This window comes from Rhineura floridana, chromosome 4, assembly GCF_030035675.1.
Source record: "Rhineura floridana isolate rRhiFlo1 chromosome 4, rRhiFlo1.hap2, whole genome shotgun sequence".
Classification (NCBI taxonomy): domain Eukaryota; kingdom Metazoa; phylum Chordata; class Lepidosauria; order Squamata; family Rhineuridae; genus Rhineura; species Rhineura floridana.
This window is the reverse complement of record NC_084483.1, coordinates 188040356-188059443: the sequence shown is the minus strand read 5'-3', so window position 1 is coordinate 188059443 and position 19088 is coordinate 188040356. Positions and strand designations below refer to the sequence as shown.

At 43.6% G+C, this 19088-nt stretch overlaps 1 protein-coding gene across 1 annotated transcript in view; it reads left to right on the top strand.

The window, feature by feature from the left end:
- MRPS5 (mitochondrial ribosomal protein S5) overlaps positions 1-19088 on the top strand; it is a 78079-nt gene that overhangs the window by 21773 nt on the left and 37218 nt on the right. Inside the window, exon 5 of the mRNA XM_061626471.1 lies at positions 3863-3897. Coding sequence (XP_061482455.1) covers positions 3863-3897 — 35 coding nt within the window. The remainder of the gene's footprint in view (positions 1-3862; positions 3898-19088) is intronic.

Sequence of the window (19088 nt, the reverse complement as noted above, 5' to 3'; positions counted from 1 at the left end):
CCTGTTAGCCTTTAAAACTCTTGCTGATCTACACGATTGTTCAGCCAGCTTACAATACTCCTTTGGCCAAAAGCATATGCCAGGACAGCAGCTCAAAATATAACAACAAATGTCGTGATCTGCACATAACCTGTTTGCTTCATAACATGGCATGCTGATTTTAAACACATTTCAGACCTTTTATCAACAGAAAAGGGGCAAAAGAAATACAGCGTTTGAACATGGCCCGACTCTCACTACTTCTGTTTCAAAAACTGCCTTCCTTGTTAAATTTGCCTCTCCCATTCCTCTCTTCCCTTTTGTCACACATGCAAGTTGACATTTCTGTTATGAATGTTTGCAGCATGGATCTTTTCCTATCTCTTTTTCTTTATTGCTGTTGCTTTAGCAGGGGTCACCAACCTAGCATGCATGGGTGCCAGTGTGCCCACCAGTACCTCCTGTGGCACTCACAAAAGATCTCCATAAATATTCCCTCAAAAATCCACAGTGTATGAGATGGGAGGGTATGCTCACACCATTTGGTGTTCTGTCCTTTTCTGCTCATTTAGATGTGGCAGCCAGTTTGTGTTATGCCACACACCCAACAGCAGCCATTTTCCATGGGGCACCCATGGCACTTCCTCAAAATTCCAAATGTGCCTCCTTGGTCCAAAAAAATTGCTTTAGTGGATGGAAATAGATGTTTGGGAGTGATCCATGTCTGGGAATGTGTGTCTCTCCAATCAACTGCAAAATGGATGCTGAGAGTTGTTAGGAGAATCCTATTCCCCTCACAGCTACAATTCCCAGAATGGTTTAGTAATCAATCCCTCTTGAACTCTAGGAACTGTAGGTCTGTGAGGGGAAGAGGGGACTCCATACAACTCTCAGCATCCATCCTTCATGAACTACAGTTCCAGTAATTCTTTGGGGGGAAATATAACTGAAAGAAGTATCATAGTGCTTTAAACCATAGATCATGGTTAACGAGCAAAGTCAAGGAAGCTCTTAGAGGCAAAAAGTCTTCCTTCAGATAATGGAAGTCTTGTCCAAATGAGGAAAATAAAAAGGAACACAAACTCTGGCAAAAGAAATGCAAGAAGACAATAAGGGATGCTAAAAAAGAATTTGAGGAGCACATTGCTAAGAACATAAAAACCAACAACAAAAAATTCTATAAATACATTCAAAGCAGGAGACCATCTAGGGAGGCGATTGGACCCTTGGATGATAAGGAAGTCAAAGGTGTACTAAAGAACGATAAGGAGATTGCAGAGAAGCTAAATGAATTCTTTGCATCTGTCTTCACAGTGGAAGATATAGGGCAGATCCCTGAACCTGAACTAACATTTGCAGGAAGGGATTCTGAGGAACTGAGACAAATAATGGTAATGAGAGAGGAAGTTCTAGGCTTAATGGACAATATAAAAACTGACAAATCACCGGGCCCGGATGGCATCCACCCAGGAGTTCTCAAAGAACTCAAATGTGAAATTGCTGATCTGCTAACTAAAATATGTAACTTGTCCCTCAGGTCCTCCTCTGTGCCTGAGGACTGGAAAGTGGCAAATGTAACGCCAATCTTCAAAAAGGGATCCAGAGGGGATCCCGGAAATTACAGGCCAGTTAGCTTAACTTCTGTCCCTGGAAAACTGGTAGAAAGTGTTATTAAAGCTAGATTAACTAAGCACATAGAAGAACAAGCCTTGCTGAAGCAGAGCCAGCATGGCTTCTGCAAGGGAAAGTCCTGTCTCAGTGACCTATTAGAATTCTTTGAGAGTGTCAACAAGCATATAGATAGAGGTGATCCAGTGGACATAGTGTACTTAGACTTTCAAAAAGTGTTTGACAAGGTACCTCACCAAAGACTTCTGAGGAAGCTTAGCAGTCATGGAATAAGAGGAGAGGTCCTCTTGTGGGTAAGGAATTGGTTAAGAAGCAGAAAGCAGAGAGTAGGAATAAACGGACAGTTCTCCCAATGGAGGGCTGTAGAAAGTGGAGTCCCTCAAGGATCGGTATTGGGACCTGTACTTTTCAACTTGTTCATTAATGACCTAGAATTAGGAGTGAGCAGTGAAGTGGCCAAGTTTGCTGACGATACTAAATTGTTCAGGGTTGTTAAAACAAAAAGGGATTGCGAAGAGCTCCAAAAAGACCTCTCCAAACTGAGTGAATGGGCAGAAAAATGGCAAATGCAATTCAATACAAACAAGTGTAAAATTATGCATATTGGAGCAAAAAATCTTAATTTCACATATACGCTCATGGGGTCTGAACTGGCGGTGACCGACCAGGAGAGAGACCTCAGGGTTGTAGTGGACAGCACGATGAAAATGTCGACCCAGTGTGCGGCAGCTGTGAAAAAGGCAAATTCCATGCTAGGGATGATTAGGAAAGGAATTGAAAATAAAACAGCCGATATCATAATGCTGTTGCATAAATCTATGGTGCGGCCGCATTTGGAATACTGTGTATAGTTCTGGTCGCCTCATCTCAAAAAGGATATTCTAGAGTTGGAAAAGGTTCAGAAGAGGGCAACCGGAATGATCAAAGGGATGGAGCGACTCCCTTACGAGGAAAGGTTGCAGCATTTGGGGCTTTTTAGTTTAGAGAAAAGGCGGGTCAGAGGAGACATGATAGAAGTGTATAAAATTATGCATGGCATTGAGAAAGTGGATAGAGAAAAGTTTTTCTCCCTCTCATAATACTAGAACTCGTGGACATTCAGAGAAGCTGAATGTTGGAAGATTCAGGACAGACAAAAGGAAGTACTTCTTTACTCAGCGCATAGTTAAACTATGGAATTTGCTCCCACAAGATGCAGTAACGGCCACCAGCTTGGATGGCTTTAAAAGAAGATTAGACAAATTCATGGAGGACAGGGCTATCAATGGCTACTAGCCATGATGGCTGTGCTGTGCCACCCTAGTCAGAGGCAGCATGCTTCTGAAAACCAGTTGCCGGAAGCCTCAGGAGGGGAGAGTGTTCTTGCACTCTGGTCCTGCTTGCGGGCTTTCCCCAGGCACCTGGTTGGCCACTGTGAGAACAGGATGCTGGACTAGATGGGCCACTGGCCTGATCCAGCAGGCTCTTCTTACGTTCTTATGTTCTTAAATGTGTAGTACTGATGTGACCTCAGTCAGACTATTTGTTCATCTAGCCCAGTGTTGTTTACTCTGACTGACAGCGTGTTGGACAGGGACTTTCACATCACCTGATAGCTGCTACCCAATTCTCTTAACAAGGAACACCAAGAATTGAACCTGTGACTGTCTGAATGCAAAGTGTCTGGGCTTGTCTGGGAATTCTCTTTAACACTCTGATTCTAAACTTCTTGCTTACAAACAAGTCCCACTGACTTCAGGGCTCCCTGGTTTGGATGCAACAGCAAATCATGGTTTGTTGCAAATCAGGAAGTATCTGAGCAGAGTGTGTGGGAGGAGGAGGGAATGTATGAGCACAGGTCTAATTTCCATAGCACCAAATCATGGTTTGGCTTTATGTGAGAATCAAGCCAGTGAAAAGCCGGATTAAAGCTTAACACAGCCACATGGAAAGTATTTACCTGTGCAGAAGTTCCATATGACCAGTTCTTTGTTGCTGCACATTATGGCTCTTGCGTATGCAGTGTTAGAACACCATTCACCTGGACCAAAGATCATTTGTGTGCTAGTGTACAGAGATAACCCAGGAAAAATAGTAAACACCTTTTGAATGAGTTAGTACCTCAGAACATCTGCATGAATGCATGTACTCCACATGGCTTGATCATGCTTAGGTCAGGCCTAGATGAGGTAATATTTTGTGCAGTTAAATTGTTTTTGGAAGATTGTGTGTGTGTGAGGTGTAAATCTTTGACATGCATCTTCTTTACCAACAGAAACCTATGAAGATTTTGATTCAAGAGTAATTGAGGTAAGTGTTGCAAATAATCTTCAGGGATGTGTAATGAGCAACTTCTGGTCTTCTTATTGTCCTTTGATAATTGCCTACTAGTCAATGGGAACTGGGCAAATCAATGGAATTCTGAAATAGTGTTATTACAACTGCAGTGAAATGTGCTATGCATTCACTGTGCCACAGTGTCGGATTCCACGGAATTTATGGTTGATCTTGAAAAGCAAAACTATTGGATATCATTTAAAGAGAGCAGTTCAAAAGCTATGAAGCCAGCCATTAGGTTAAACACTAGAGCAGGTATGGGGAACCTTTGCCCCTCCCGATGTCGCTGAACTACAACTCCCATCATCCCTGGCCATTGATTTGCTGGGGCTGATGGGACAGCAACATCTGGAGGGCCAAAAGTTCCCCACGCCTGCGCTAGACAGAGACTTTTCTCCAAATGCCTTTTCTGAGTTGCCTGCATTCTTCTACCCCAATAACGAAGCCACACTTCTGAATAAAACAACTTTGTCTCCCTATTCTTCGGGAAAAAATCAATAAGCAGGTTGCATTGCTTTCCTCATCATAATATGATTCTATCCAACCTTTCCTTTTGCCTTGTAGGTGTGTTAGTTTGTAATTACTATCTTCTAGCTGACACATTCATGTAATTCAGGGCTGGCGTATTTCAGGCCCGGGAGTCACTTATGGCCCTCCAAGCCTCTCTGTCTGGCCCTCGGGACTCTCTCACACCACATTCCTTCACGAGCAACACCCCCTCTCATCACTTCACATCCATCACCAGTCCTGCTTTGCATCCTCCTGGAGTGTTTTTACCTGTCTAGAAGGTGTCCTTGAACGCTGATGACGCCTTTTGCTTGTCTGAATGGAGAATAGATGGATGTGGTTTAAAAACAAAGCGGCCTAGCCTACTGCTCACAAAGTTAGAATTTATGTTTGTTGCTCTGCCCACTTTTGCCTCTGGCACCACCCACCACTGGCATGTGGCCTGCAGAAGGTTGACCAGGAGGGAATGTGGCCCTCGGCTGAAAAGCGTTCCTTACCCCTGGTTTGGTTTGCCAGAGGATATTATTTGATAGCTTTCCTGCTCTCTCTTTTCCTTTGCTCCTGGATTCCTCTTCTCCATACCTATAACTCATATCCCCTTTGCATTGTTCTCTGCCATCTTCTCATAATGCAAGATTCCACTTAATAGGAGCAAATGTATGGAACTGAGCACCTCTTTTACGTTCCTCCTGTGTCCCGACCTTAAAATGTCAGTCACGTATTTGGAACTCTCAGCACCCTTCCCCAGCAAACCTATGATTTAGAGAGAGTCCATCTTTATATAGGCTTTTTCACAAATTTGCATGCAGAATTGTTTGTATTCCCCTTACTGATATCTTAACATGTCCTTGTGGGACCCATTTTTCACTTTGAGAAATGCTGGTATAATACTTTTTAAAAAGCTTTCCATGATTAAGCATTTCAGTGAGTGATTGCTTGCCTCTGTTTGCCCCTCTGTTTTGGATGCTAAAATATCACTTTCATTGAGCCATTTCATCATCCATTTGCCCAGAGGCAAAGTCATGATTGGTTTGGAGTATATAATCAATAGGGATTCTCAGCCGGTCACAGCTTCCATATGCCTATATGATGTACAGGTGTGCTCCTAAAAATTACTGTGTGAAGCGTTCCTATTACAAGTAAATCATTGTTTAATATTAGGCTTCAGATTTCATAAAGTATTTTGCAACTTTCTGTATCTACTTTCTTTTTAGTTGCATATTTGAAATGCATGTTAGGCTTTCTTTTTCCCCTCAAACAAGAGCCACTATCATTCTGTACACAATTAACTGTGTATTGAAGTCAGCAAATTGTGGAATCCAGCGTTAGAGCATTTCCACTAGGATGTCAGGTTTTGTTTGTCATTACTGGGAGAAGTTTGAATGCACCTAGCAAACAAATCAGTATTTTCTGGTAGCATGTTAACTGTTTCTGGGACAGGCAGACACAGGAATAGAAACTGATTATGATGATGACGACTGTTATTTATTATTTTTATATATCTCTGTCTGTCCATCCGTCTGTCCATCTGGGATGGATGGACGGACGGACGGTCGGTCGGTTGGTCGGTCTCCATCCTATAAAGCAGCAATGCAGTAAGATACAAAGCCAATAAACTTAAAGATGTACAGTAACAAAGGGACCAAGCAATTCGGAATAGCAATAAATTTAATGCTGGCCACTAACGGAGGCTTAACAGGTTGATTGCACTTTCAGTTCTGCAGGGTAATGTGGTATACATGTTGGTTCTTGTTAGGGCTGGCAGCTGGTGGACTGAATCCAACTGATTGCCACCAGTAGCAGTTGGGTTAATGGGGTGGCAGCACCCTCCCAGCACTGATGTGATTACCACTTATATGGAAGGCACGGGTGCATGGTGCCATCGAGGTCAGGGCTGTGTGGATGCATGGCTAGGAAGACTGGATTGGTTCCACTGGTACATCTGCGCTGCCCCAACCTTGCTTGCCCCCCTGTCCCACCCAAGCATTGTCCAGTAAGCTATAGCAATGCTGGCTGCTGTGCAGGCAGCTTCACAGCTCTGCCCACCACACCAGCCACTACTGATTGCCACATCTCTCTATCTCTCTCTCCCTCTCCCTCTCCCTCTCCCTCCCTCCCCCACCTCCACACCACATCGCCACTGGCTTCGCAGCCAGGAGTGAAAGCAAATAAGAGAAATGAGCAAGAGGAGGGGAAATAATCTCCTTGCTGTTGCACACCTCTGTTTCCTTTCTTCTTCCTGAGCTGCTGCCTTGGGACAATAAGAGAGAGAGAGAGAGAGAGAGAGAGCACATGGACCAGAGAGGAAACAAGTTCCTACTTCTTTGTCATGCTCTCTCTTTTTCCATCTCGCCTGTCCTCCAAAGGAAGGGGAAGCAACGGCTGTACGAGAGAAACCTCTTCAGCCACAGATAAGCAGTTGAAATCTACCCTAGTGCATGCAAGCTATTGCTAGTTCCCCCTGTCCGGAGCCTCAAAGCAGTGGACTGAAGAGAGGCAGGGAAGTACCCGGGCAGAGAGATTAATGTTGCATGGCCCTATGTACAAACTTTCTGCCTAGTTTAACATCTCTGCCTTTTCTCATACGATGCGTTGACTTTAACATTACGCAGACATGACGTTATTCAGCCCCACCATTGGGCCATATGACTTCTTTGGAAATCTTGACCCACCTGAAGTCTAAATCAAAATCTAATGTGTATCCTTGTGTTGAACATATATGAGCAAATGGAAATGGTCCATCTAGGCCAGTAGTGTGACTGGAAGTGGTTCTCCAAGATCTTGGGCATATAACCTTCTTAGCCTTCCTACCTGAAATCCTTCTAAGTCAGGAATGGGGAACCAGTGGCCCTCTAGATGTTCTTAGGACTAGAACTTCCATCATCCCTGACTATTGGCCATGCAGGCCAGTAACATCTGGAAGGCCACAGGTTCACCATCCCCAGTCTAATAAGGTGATAGGCAAAGGATTTGTCGCCCAGTGCAATGTTTGTCTGAAAGAGAGGTGGTTGAAGGGTTTGTCTCTTACTCCCAACCCGCAATTAAAGAATACTTAAAGCAAGGATGATGAATCCATGGCATTCCAGATGTGAATGGACTACAATCCCTGATCATTGGCCATGCTGCCTGGGGCTGATGGGAGATGGAGTCCAACAACAGCAGGAAGGCCACAGGTTCCTCATCCCTATTTGATGTAAAGACATCAGGGATTAAAGTGGGAACTTCTGAATGCAAAGCACATGCCCTACCCCTTACCTGTTCATTTAAAGCAAGCCGTATGTGTATATACACCGACCCAGTGCATAGTCATATACATAAAAGAGATGGATGCTGGTAGTCACTCAGACTTCACAAAGGCAGAAATATAGTTTGAGGAGTCTAGGTACGTAGCCTATACAGACCGTAATAAACCAGGCAATGCTTCCGTCAATTTTCAAAGACAATGATTCTAAAGCTTATAAAATGTTAAGAGGTGAAAACAGAAATCCTTACGAAAGTTACTGAAGCACTAGTTCCATATGATGTTACATCTCACAATTTGGAAAACTGCCTGAGTTCAGCCGTACCCAGACCTAGAACTCAGGGTCTCCTTGGAGGAAGAGCAGATGGAGCAAGATATACCCCTCAAGCAGATCTATGTATTGCCAGCAACCATGATAAGCCTTCAGACCTAGACATTCCCACCCCAGGACTGGAGGCCCCCGCCCCAATGGCCTTGCAGGCTCTGGGACCATCTGCCATCATCCCTAGGGCTGCAAAAGCAGAAGAGATGCTGAGTAATGCAGGATGTTCAAGACTGCTAGTGAAGTGCCTAGCTAGCTGCGCGTGAGGCTACTTAGAAAGACAGGGAAATGTGTGTCAGCCCCTGCGCAGGTCAGGGCCTGGCTGAGAGCCAGGGAGAGATAGAGCCTCCAGCTCTTCTATAAGCTCAGTCTGAGCTGCTTCACTGCTGAAGCAACAGCTCCCTCAGAGCCTCATACTGCAGTGCCAAAGACAAAAAAAAGAACCAATCTCAAGATGTGTAAGAAAGAGTAATGCACTTTTTGTTAACACCCAACATGATTTGGTCAGCACCGGCCTTCCTCAGGAGCTTCATTACAAGAAGGTTAGGACAACAACCCATAAATCATACTAAAAACATATAAAAATCTTAAAATACTGTCACAGAAATAATATTTATAAAACACTCATTACCATTATTCTCACAGAAATCCATTGTCAGTAGCAATAACATTTTCCACCGTTTTCCATGTAAAAACATTGTAACTTGCGCATTTCCTTATGGACAACTCAAAAACATCCATTTGAAAAGATACTGTAGGCAAGACTATACAGAAAAAAACCGTCATCACTTTTCTCTCTATACTATATTTGCACGAAATTGTCATCACACTGGAGGGGCAGACCTCATCTCCATGGAAACGTGAAGGAGGAGGAGCAAAGTGGGGGTGGCCTCTGAACTATGTCTGCATGTACTCTAACAATACTGAGATCCTCTCCTACCCTGGTGAAGTTGTGACAATAGCCGCAGAAAGTGAGAGGACAAAAGTGGTGGTTTAAAAAAAAACAGGAGAGGATTGACTAGATTGGAAAGGAAGGAACATGGAAGGTTGAGGACTTACGTTTTAACAAGGAGAAATAGCAGAGATGGCTACATCACAGAAGCTTACACCAAAAAACTAACACTTGTACAACAGAGACTTTCCCAACTCCTGTCATGCTGTATTCAAACCTCTCTCTTGAAATCCACCACATTTTTCCTCTCAGTGTTTCTCCATCCCTGCTTTACTGTCAGTGGTCCTCCACCTATGCTTTATTCAAACCTCTCCCATTGTTTAAAACCAAACCTTTTTCCTCTGTGTTTCTCCATTCCTACTTTACTTAAGCCTCTCTCATTGTCTAAAATGGTGGGTGAAAAGAGAGGCTACAGAACAGGAGGGAGAGGAGGCAAATGGAGGTGGTCTGTGTGTAAGGTAGAATTGAGAAATGGAGGAGGAAAGAAAAGGGGTGAAGGTAAAAATGGAGAGAAAGGGGGATGCAAAAAAGGAGGGAGGAGGAGGAGGCATGGAATGGGGTTGTAGATGAAAATGGGTACAAAAGGGGCTGAACAATAGGAGGCCGGTGGCTTCATAATAAGGTAGAAGGTGAAAGGGTGCTTAGGAGTTGCAATATGTGGGAGGAGGAAGTTGCAGGAGGTAAACATTGGGTTGGTCTGTTTGCAAGGGGTGGTTGCAGAAAAGGAGGGGGGAGGGGAATGGACAAGGTGGTGAAGGTAAAAACGGATGCAAAGCAGGGCTGCCAAATAGGGGGGAGAAGTGGCATCAGAAATGGCACTGAAGATGCAAAGAGCTTAGTTGCATGGAGCAGGAAAGGGAAGCTCTAGGGGGTTACCATCGCAGGAGGGGGGTGGCAAGAGGAGCAATTGGGGCATAGCCCCTAGTTGATAACAAATAAAATAACTGGGAATCATAATTAAATTCCCATCTTTTTAGACTTGTTCAGGGTATATCTCAAAAGAGCAAATCTATTCACAAAAATGGAGACAAAGCCACTGATATGAGCAAGTTTGCTTCATCCAAAGAGTGTGAGCATCTTTAAAGAAGCTCTTTTTGAGGTGGAGGGGGCTTTAGCACAAAGATGAGAGGAAATCAAGGCTAAGAAGTTCATGCTCAGACCTTCATGCCTCAGGCAACTAAGCAAGTGGCTACATTTCCCTCCCCAGAGGTTTGAGAATAGTGAGAAACTTGTAGCAGAGCAGGCTACTCAGGGCCACAGATCTTTTATTGCAGATCTGCTTTAACTTAGTCCCTGTGAAGTACTTGGAGACCTTATTGGCTGTGAAACCTTTTAAGTTTTAAAGTGCATATCTGCAGAGAGTCATATTTTTATTGCAACTTTAAACTTGGATCTTCCATCCCAAAAAAATTATGAGTAAGAGACATTTTGGGCAGAGATGCTTCAGTTTTAAGGTGATTGCATGTTTCGCTCCAAGTAATAAAAAGTGGTGAATAATAGAAAGGGACAGGTTTCCAAATACAATGGAAGTAAACAGCAGACATACAGCAGTATGTGGATCTAGCCAACTGTATTTACAGAGCATTGTTTATGTTGAAATCATGGGGGGAAATCAGCCTTTTTTAGAGGCACCAAGCCCACTACTGCCTCCGGGCAGTGGTCAAGTACCTGAACGAGCCTTTTCTGATTAGGGAAGAACAGCATAAGAGGTTGCCTTATGGACGGTCAGACTGTTAGTCTACCTAGCTCAGAATTGTCTACACTGACTGGCAGTGGCTCCCCAGGTTTTCAGTTAGGGACCTTTCCCAGCCCTACCTGGAGATACCAGAGATTGAACCTGGGACCTTCTGCATGTAAAGCAGATGCGCTGCCACTAAGTCATGGCCCTCCCGATGGAATGAAGAGACAGAGCTGGGTGTCATCGGTGTAGTGAAGACCCTTCACTCCCAGTCCCCTCATGATATCTCACAGTGGCTTCGTGTAGATGTTCCTGAGCACTGTTCTTCAACCTTGGATCCCCATATTTGTTGGACTCCCATCATCCTTGGCCACTGGCTGGGGATGATGGGAGTTGTAGTCCAACAAAATCTGGGGACCCATGGTTGAAGAACAGTGTTATAAAGCATGGGGAACCCCACAGGTTAAGCCCCAAGGCGCTATGCAATAGTTCCCCATTGTTACTCTGAAATAGGCCTCAGGGGAGGGATCCACCATGAGTACAATACTCCCAACCACTGAAGCTTTTGACTGTGTGTTTTTATCAGAATTCTTAATGAAAGTCGCTTTGAGTCACTTCAGTGAGAAAAGCGTCTTAACAAATATAATAAATAAAATACATTGAAGCCACTCCAAGAGGATAGCATTGTCAAAAGCCACTGAGAGGTCAAGGAGAGCCAACCAGGTTGCACTCTCCCAAGAAACGTCGTCACCAGCCAGGGCAACCAAGATAGTCTTGGTGCTGGATCTGGATCTGAAGCTGGATTGAAATGACTCCAGATCATTTCCTCCTTTTAGCTTGTTGGCTTTTTATTATGTTTGTTTGTTAGTTTTAAGTTGTATGAATTAATTTTATTCACACTAGAATCTTTTGATGAAGGGAAAGAAAGGGAAAGAGTGCATAAATAAAAAAGCTCCATTCTCAGTATTCCTAGGAAGCAAAGCATCCATGCAGCTCCTGGGGGAAAAGTGAGGTCTGCACAGGGCTAGGAGGATAAATATTAGGATCCTCCTCCTTCCCCCCACTATCTGCTGTAAGTACTGGTTTAATGTTTCGTTTAAATATGCTTGTAAATTTGGATTACACATCCACTCATATGCATTTTGTAAGTGTAGAATAAATCTGCTTTAAATAAGATACTGAGAAAGAGGGTAGCCAAACCTTTCTTGAAAGGATATCCCTAAGAGAATTTGTATTCACGGTGGACCTCCACACTACACATTTAAAGTAGTTTGATACTGGTTTAACTGCTATGACACACTACAAAGAAGCATGCAAACAACCATAGCTCAGTGGAGGAGCATCTGCTTTGCATGCAGAAGGTCCCAGATTCAACCCCTGGCATCTGCAAGCAGGGCTGGGAGTGTCCCCTGTCTGAAACCCTGGAGAGCTGCTGCCAGTCAGTGTAGACAGTAATGAACTAGATGGACCAATGGTCTGACTCGATATAAGGCAGCTTCTTGGGAACTGCAGTGTGAGGAGGAGAATTTTATGTTGGAGATGCGCAGCCGCTTCATAAAACTACAGTTTCCAGGTATCTTGATTAGGAGCCATGGCAGTTAAACAGGTATGAAATTAACCAATGTAATATTTATTATTTATTTCATTTATGAATGAATGCTATGAAGCATCTCAAAGCGATTTCACAGTACAATAAAAACGTACACAAAGCAATTGTATGTGTGTGTATGTGTGTGTGTATATATATATATATATATGCACACACACACACGTAATTGTGATTAACAAAACAGAGGTTTTTCTTGTTCTACCAAAATGTTTTGGCTTCCGACTTCATCAGCTGCTAATATACAAATACTGCTACCGAGGTGGAAGTTACAGAGCTTTGAGGATGGAATGCTCAGAGGGGCTTCATTTGCAGAAGCTAAGTAATGCTGGTACTGTCCTCCAGGTTAAGACCATGTGGTGCCAATGTGTCCAGGGAGTATCTCCAAAGGTTCTCCCTTTTAGTCAATGCTGCTGGATCTGTTGGCATCTCTATAGCTGTTATAGAAGTCCAACAGGCTGTGGCCCTCAGTGTTGAAATGTTTTGCAACTGGTTGCTCCACTTTTTTTGTCAAGATTGCCGATTTGTGGTTTCTGAAGCGTGTGCATAGGTCAGTTGTGGTTTTTCCTGCATATTGGATATGACATCCTGGTCTTTTGCATTCGATGACATAAATTATATTGTAGGACCTGCAGGTGACGTTCTGTTTGATGTAATATGTTCTGCCTGCCCTAGTGCTTTTGAAAGTAGCTGTCTCCCTGAGGTACACACAGGTGATACAGCGTTTGGACTGACAAGGCTGTGACCCAGGATTGCTGATAGGTGGCTTAAGCACAGCTCTCACGAACAGTCTGCGCAAATTAAGAGGCTGGCGAAACACTACAACAGAAGGCTGGTTGATGACTCTAGCAAGATGTTCAGAGTTTGTTAGCAATGGGTAGCTCTCCCGGATTGCTCGGTGATAGATAGGAGCTGCTGGATGGAAATCTACCAGAAATGGAATCCGTTGTTCTTTGTTCTTTGCCACCTCATTATGATGGAGGAGGTTTTCTCTGGACAGAATGGAGGCTCAGTGGATGTTGCAATCAATAACATGTGGAGGATATCCTCTCAGAAGAAGGTGTTCTTTAAGTTCAATGATCCTCCTCAGTATTTATCCTTGTTGTTGCAAATAAGTTTGATTCTCAGAGCTAAGCTATACACAATGTTTTTCTTTATATGCTTAGGATGGCAGGATTTCCAGTTTAGATAGGTGTGGGCATCAGTGGGTTTGCTGTAAAGATCAGTGGCTATTTTGTTTTCAATGGTGAGAAGGGCATCAAGAAAAAGGATGTGTGGATTTGTACTATTCAATGTAAATGGATGTAGATGGATGGATAGAGTTGATGTAATTTTTAAATTGTTCTAAACGCCCTTTACCATTAATCCAGGCCATAAAGATGTCATATATATGTCATATATAAAAAACAATTAAAAACCATCACATATTTAAAAACAGTTAAAACCATTACATGTATAAAAACCATTTGAAATCCAGTACAGATACAGACTGGGATAAAAATCACTTCAGCTTGTTGAAACAGGAAGATCTTCAATAGGCCTGTTTGATGTATAATGGGAGGGAGTTCCACAGGGTAGGTGCTGTCATGCGAAAGCCCCAATTGCTATATCATAAAGAACATATGTCCAGATAAGATGGTAATCTGCAGGAAGTCCTCTCCTGCAGAGCTCACGTGATCAGTTGGGTATATAATGGGAAAGACCCTGTTATCCTGGTCTCAAGCATATAACGGTTTGCACACAAGTACCAGCACTGTGAACATACACCAGTAGCTAATTGGCAAATGTCCTAAGTAGAAGCTTGAAGGATGTGATAGAACAAAATGCACACTTTTTTTCTGCTCAGCGTCCATCAGTGGAGGATGAATGTTCTTTTTTGAAAGGGAAACCTGGCAAATTATGCAAATCTCTATAATTTTTTTAGGCTGTTACCCAGTTGTGAAGCGGTAGCGCAGAGTAACTGTGAAGCAGTTTACTTCACCATTGCAGACAGCTCAGAACTATGATTTAAGTTTAAAATTTCACACCAAAGAGGAAACTATTAGATTGCATTAAGCAGCAAAGATGGCTGGAAGCTGGCCGTCCCACCAACCCATCCCAATGGCAATTTCATTAGATTTAAATGTGCAGGGCTTTTAAGAACAGCAACATGATTTTCTACAGTACTGATAGGCAAAACAACATGTTTCAAATGCCTTGATAACAAGTCATTAGCATAAGCTGCAGTGGGTAACCAAACTTGTGAAATAAATATATATTCTGGCTTAATATCTGTGATGTAAAGCCTTTTTGGCACCATGGGCCAGAACCTTATCAGGATCAGCCTCACAGGCCAAATTTGAGAGGTTGGACGTGGCCACCTGTCAGTCACATGTCTTTAGGTTGTCACACGCTTGACATCTGTGCGGCTTTGCAAATCTCTCCCTGCTCCCCTCTTTAAACCCCCAATGTCAGAGGTTTAAAAGGGGAGCATTGGGAGACTTGCTCCTGTTTGAGCCTCTTTGAAGCAGCTCCATGCTTCTCCTTTAAGCAAGTGGGTGGGTGGGTGGGTGGCAGTGGAATGCGAGAAAGGAACCCGTTGCCACCACATGCCCACCCACTGGAGAACCACAGAGCTGCTTCAAACGGCTTTTGCAAAGGGTTTTAACCCCTGCTCATCAACAGGATTAAATCCTGTTGCCTTGGCTGTGCGATCCTGTTCAGTGCAGGATTAAACCCTGTCCTCCCTCGCATCAGCTATCACCAAGGACGTCGGCTATAGATAATGTGCATGGTAAGGTGGGGAAGTTTGCAGACAATGATCTGGGGCGGGGAGGAGGGTTCCCTTTCGCTTCTTTGCTTTCATGTCTGTTAGCAAGGGAAAAGGGTAGCATGAGAGGGCTTGGATTTTGGCCTACGCTAATCAGCATTTCCCTGAAAATTAATTACACTGTAGAAGAAATCCCTTTGTGAGCAACAATGCCAAACCAGCATTACTAGTGTTTTATGAACAATGAATCCTAATGCTGTTCTTCTGTAAACACTGATTAGTATGTCTAGCTTGTGTAACAAAATATTGATATTTGCATGTAGGGTTGGTTGTTGGTGTGTTGTTTTTTTTAAAATGGCTGCACTAACTCTTCTCTAATTTGTACCATCAGGTATTTCTCTGATGTACAGTGGCACAGAGCATGTAGCTTGCCCTTGAGTTCCTTTGCAAGAAATGTTGTTCTGACCCCTATGCCTGTGTCATAAAAGCAGTGCTTAATGGCGGTGTGCGAGAATTGCAGAGCTAGCTATTTAAACACCAGCCGAATAAGTGAAGCAGGCTTAATGAATAGTAAGTAGACCAGTGTGGAATGAAAACTCAAACCGGTCCCTCGGGATTTTTCTCAAAGGCAAATGAAAGGGGAGTATCCTAAGGACCCGGGCCATGCTTAGCTGTTAAAGAACTGCCCTCTTACCAGTGGTAAATTTGAAGTTGACATTTCCTTGGCAGTCAAGCTGCATGTGCTCTGCCATAAAAGCACTCAGTGGCTGCTAGCCACAATGGCTGTGTTCTAGCACCACTGTCAGAGACGTTATGCCTCTGAATACCAGTTGCTGGGGGAGTACAAGTGCAGAGAGTACTGTTGCACTCATGTCCTTCTTCTAGGCTTCCTGTAGACAAGTAGTTGGCCACTGTGGGAGACAGGATGCTGGACTAGATGGACCTGATCCAGCAGGGCTCTTAAGATCTCTCTCGTAGCCTTGTTTTGAGGTTGCAGGTCTTCTGTCTAATGAACGTTCATTTGTACTGAGCGTCTTGTATGTTGACTCAGTCTTGGTGGCAGCATCTTAAGAGCAGATACAGGAGACAATGATGCCAAGATGGCATAATAGCCTAAGAAAAGCCGTGGTGGATCAGGCAAAAGGCCCATCTAGTTAGGCATCCTGTTCTCACAGTGGCCAATCAGAAGACAGCAACCCAGGACATAGAGTACAACAGCACTACTCTTCCCACTTGTGATTCCTAACAACAGGCATTCGGAAGTGTAGTGCCTCTGACAGTAGAGGTAGAACACAGTCAACTCGGCTAGTAGCCATTGATAGCCTTGAAAAAAAATGGAAATGGACTGCCTTCAAGTAGATTCCGACTTATGGTGACCCTATGAATAGGGTTTTCATAGTAAGTGGTATTTAGAGGTGGTTTACCATTGCCTTCCTCTGAGGCTGAGAAGCAGTGACTGGCCCAAGGTCACCCAGTGAGCTTCATGGCTGTGTGGGGATTCGAAGCCTGGTCTCCCAGGTCATAGTGCAACACCCTAACCTTATCCTTATCCTCTATTAATTTGCTTCATCCTCTTTTAAAGTCACCCAAGTAATAACACGACTACAAAGGAACTTAAAATGCAGGGCTCACTGACCGTGCCAATCAGCTGATTGGCACTGATAGCAAGTATCTTTAAAGTCAATTTGCAAATACAGTTTAGATTCATACTACACCTGAAAATGGATTTTTTTGCCTTTGCAGACAGCTTTTGCCAGTCTGCAGAGAAAAAAATGGCAGTTTGCAGGTGCGGTTTGAATCCAAGCTGTGCCTGCAAATGGATGACTTCAAAGTGGCTTGTTGTCACCCCAATCAGCTGATTGGTGTTCACAGTGAGCCCCTTTGAAGTTGTCTCCTGATGTCATAATGACATCAGTTGATTAACAGGTGGCCATTGAGGGTAGACCAGTTTTTTTATAATAAAGAAAAACAATAAACATGTCCATGTTTGCAGGTTTTGCTGGCAGAAAAAACAAGTGATCCTGTCCATAGCAGAACAGTACTGTGAGTGAATCCAACTAAAAAAAAAAGTGAGAGGCCAAGATAACATTTCCATTGCAATTAACATATGCAATAAAAGGAAACCATATTTCAGGAAAATGTATCTGTTTGTTATCTAGCTAACCTACAGCTCCAAGTTTGCTTCCCTGCCAACAGGAAGGTGGGCCAATTTTTGGTCTGGCCCTTGAGCTGAAACAGTTTCCTCACCCTTGTGCAAGAGTTACATCCTTGAGCCAGAGCTGAAGCCAGAGTTTGAACTGAGCCTGAAGTGCAGAAAATACTGATTTGTTGGCAAAGCAAAGGCAGAAGGCCAGGGAGTTGTACCAGGCCTGCCAGTCCAAAGGCTCCATACTGGTGACCAATCACAGTGGCTGATGTTGCAGACCTCTTTTGTACCGAAGAGGGCTGTGTGGCCTCAGCACATGTAGTCTATGGTAGTTCATGGAGCAAGGTCCCAACCTTAAGGTAACCATTCCTGGTCCAAACTCCAGAAACCCTGATCGGTTCACAATAATTCGTAAAGTCCAGATCTCCACATTTATCTTTTCCATAGTTTGAAATGGGAAACTGAACATGCAGAAGTTTATTGAAAACAATAACATGACGCAGGACTCAAGGATCCCTCTGTGATCTGTTCTGGTATTACAGCTCTTCTGGTGCCCAACACCCATATTTATTTTGCATATTTGTACACCTTTTAATCAGTCTCGCAGCTGGGGGGGGGCCCTCTGTGGATAGCCGTTGTGAACTGTAACATTACAGGTTTGGGGCCCAAAAGTGTTTTCCTAACATTCCCTGCGTAAGCGTTTGCTGCTCTGCCCCTTTGGGTGGTAGGGCAGGATGTACATCTAAAAACTAAACAAGTAAACATTTTCGTGCTTTTGAAATTCGTTTTGAGAATTAAAGTAGAGTCATCTGCTGCCCTATACGGGCAGACTTAACCATTTTCTGTTAATTTCTGCACCCAATGGATGGTGTACTTAAATAAGAGGAAATGTGTTAAGAGAATGTGTGAAGACCATAGCTGCCCCCATAGAAAGCATTAGGATTTGCTTATTAGCTGTAGAACTACTAGAAATATTTCTGAATGCAGCTTCCATCTTTCATTGCTCTTGTATTTATTTGCCCATTTGTGCGCTGCTGCTGCTCCTGCTCCTGCTCTAAGGAGCTCAAAACACCCCGAAACCCAACAGGGTTTTGCTCATGATCCCATACCTGAGGATACCCCCACCCCAAACACCTCACCCACTTTTTACTGTGCAAGCCAAGTCCTCTTATTAATGTAAAGTATCCTGACACAATATACAATATCATTAAATGCATGCACGCATTAAAACCCAAACAGGCCCCGTTATCATGACGACTGAGTTCTTTAACTAAAATTCATTGTTTTAATTCATTATTACTTACACTTAAAAAACAACAACAACTCAGAAGGAATATTGAGGCAATGTACAATAATATATCCACTGCCGGAGGCAGTATGCTTCTGAATGCCAGTTGCTGGAAACTGCACGAGGGGAGAGTGCTCCTGCACTCAGGTCTTGCTTGTGGGCCTCCTATAGAGACATTGAGTTGGCCACTCTGAGAACAGGATGATGGACTAGATGGACCTTTGGCCTGATCCAGCAGGCTCTTGTGTTCTTGCCATAAAATTCTAAAATCATAAAATAAAAAAATAAAAATACAAAACGGATGAGCAACACAGAATCAAATTAATTCTCTAAAAACACTTGGCAAGTCAGAAACATTTTCACTGAGCTACAACCCTGCGGTTAACTTAGGGAAGGGCCTTAGCTCAATGGCAGAAGGTCCCAGGTTCAATTCCCAGCATCTCCAGGTGGGACCGGGAGAGACCCCTGCCTGAAACCCTGAAGAGTCGATGCCAGTCATTTTAGACAGTACTGAGCTAGATGGACTAATGCTCTGACTCAGTATAAGGCATCTTCCTTTGTTCTTCTGTATAGGATCAAACTGTCTGCATTCTCCAGGTACATGTTTAAATGGGCACCGTTTAATTACAAAGCAAGGCCCAAATGAAGCATGTGGTCTTTACACATTTTTCATAT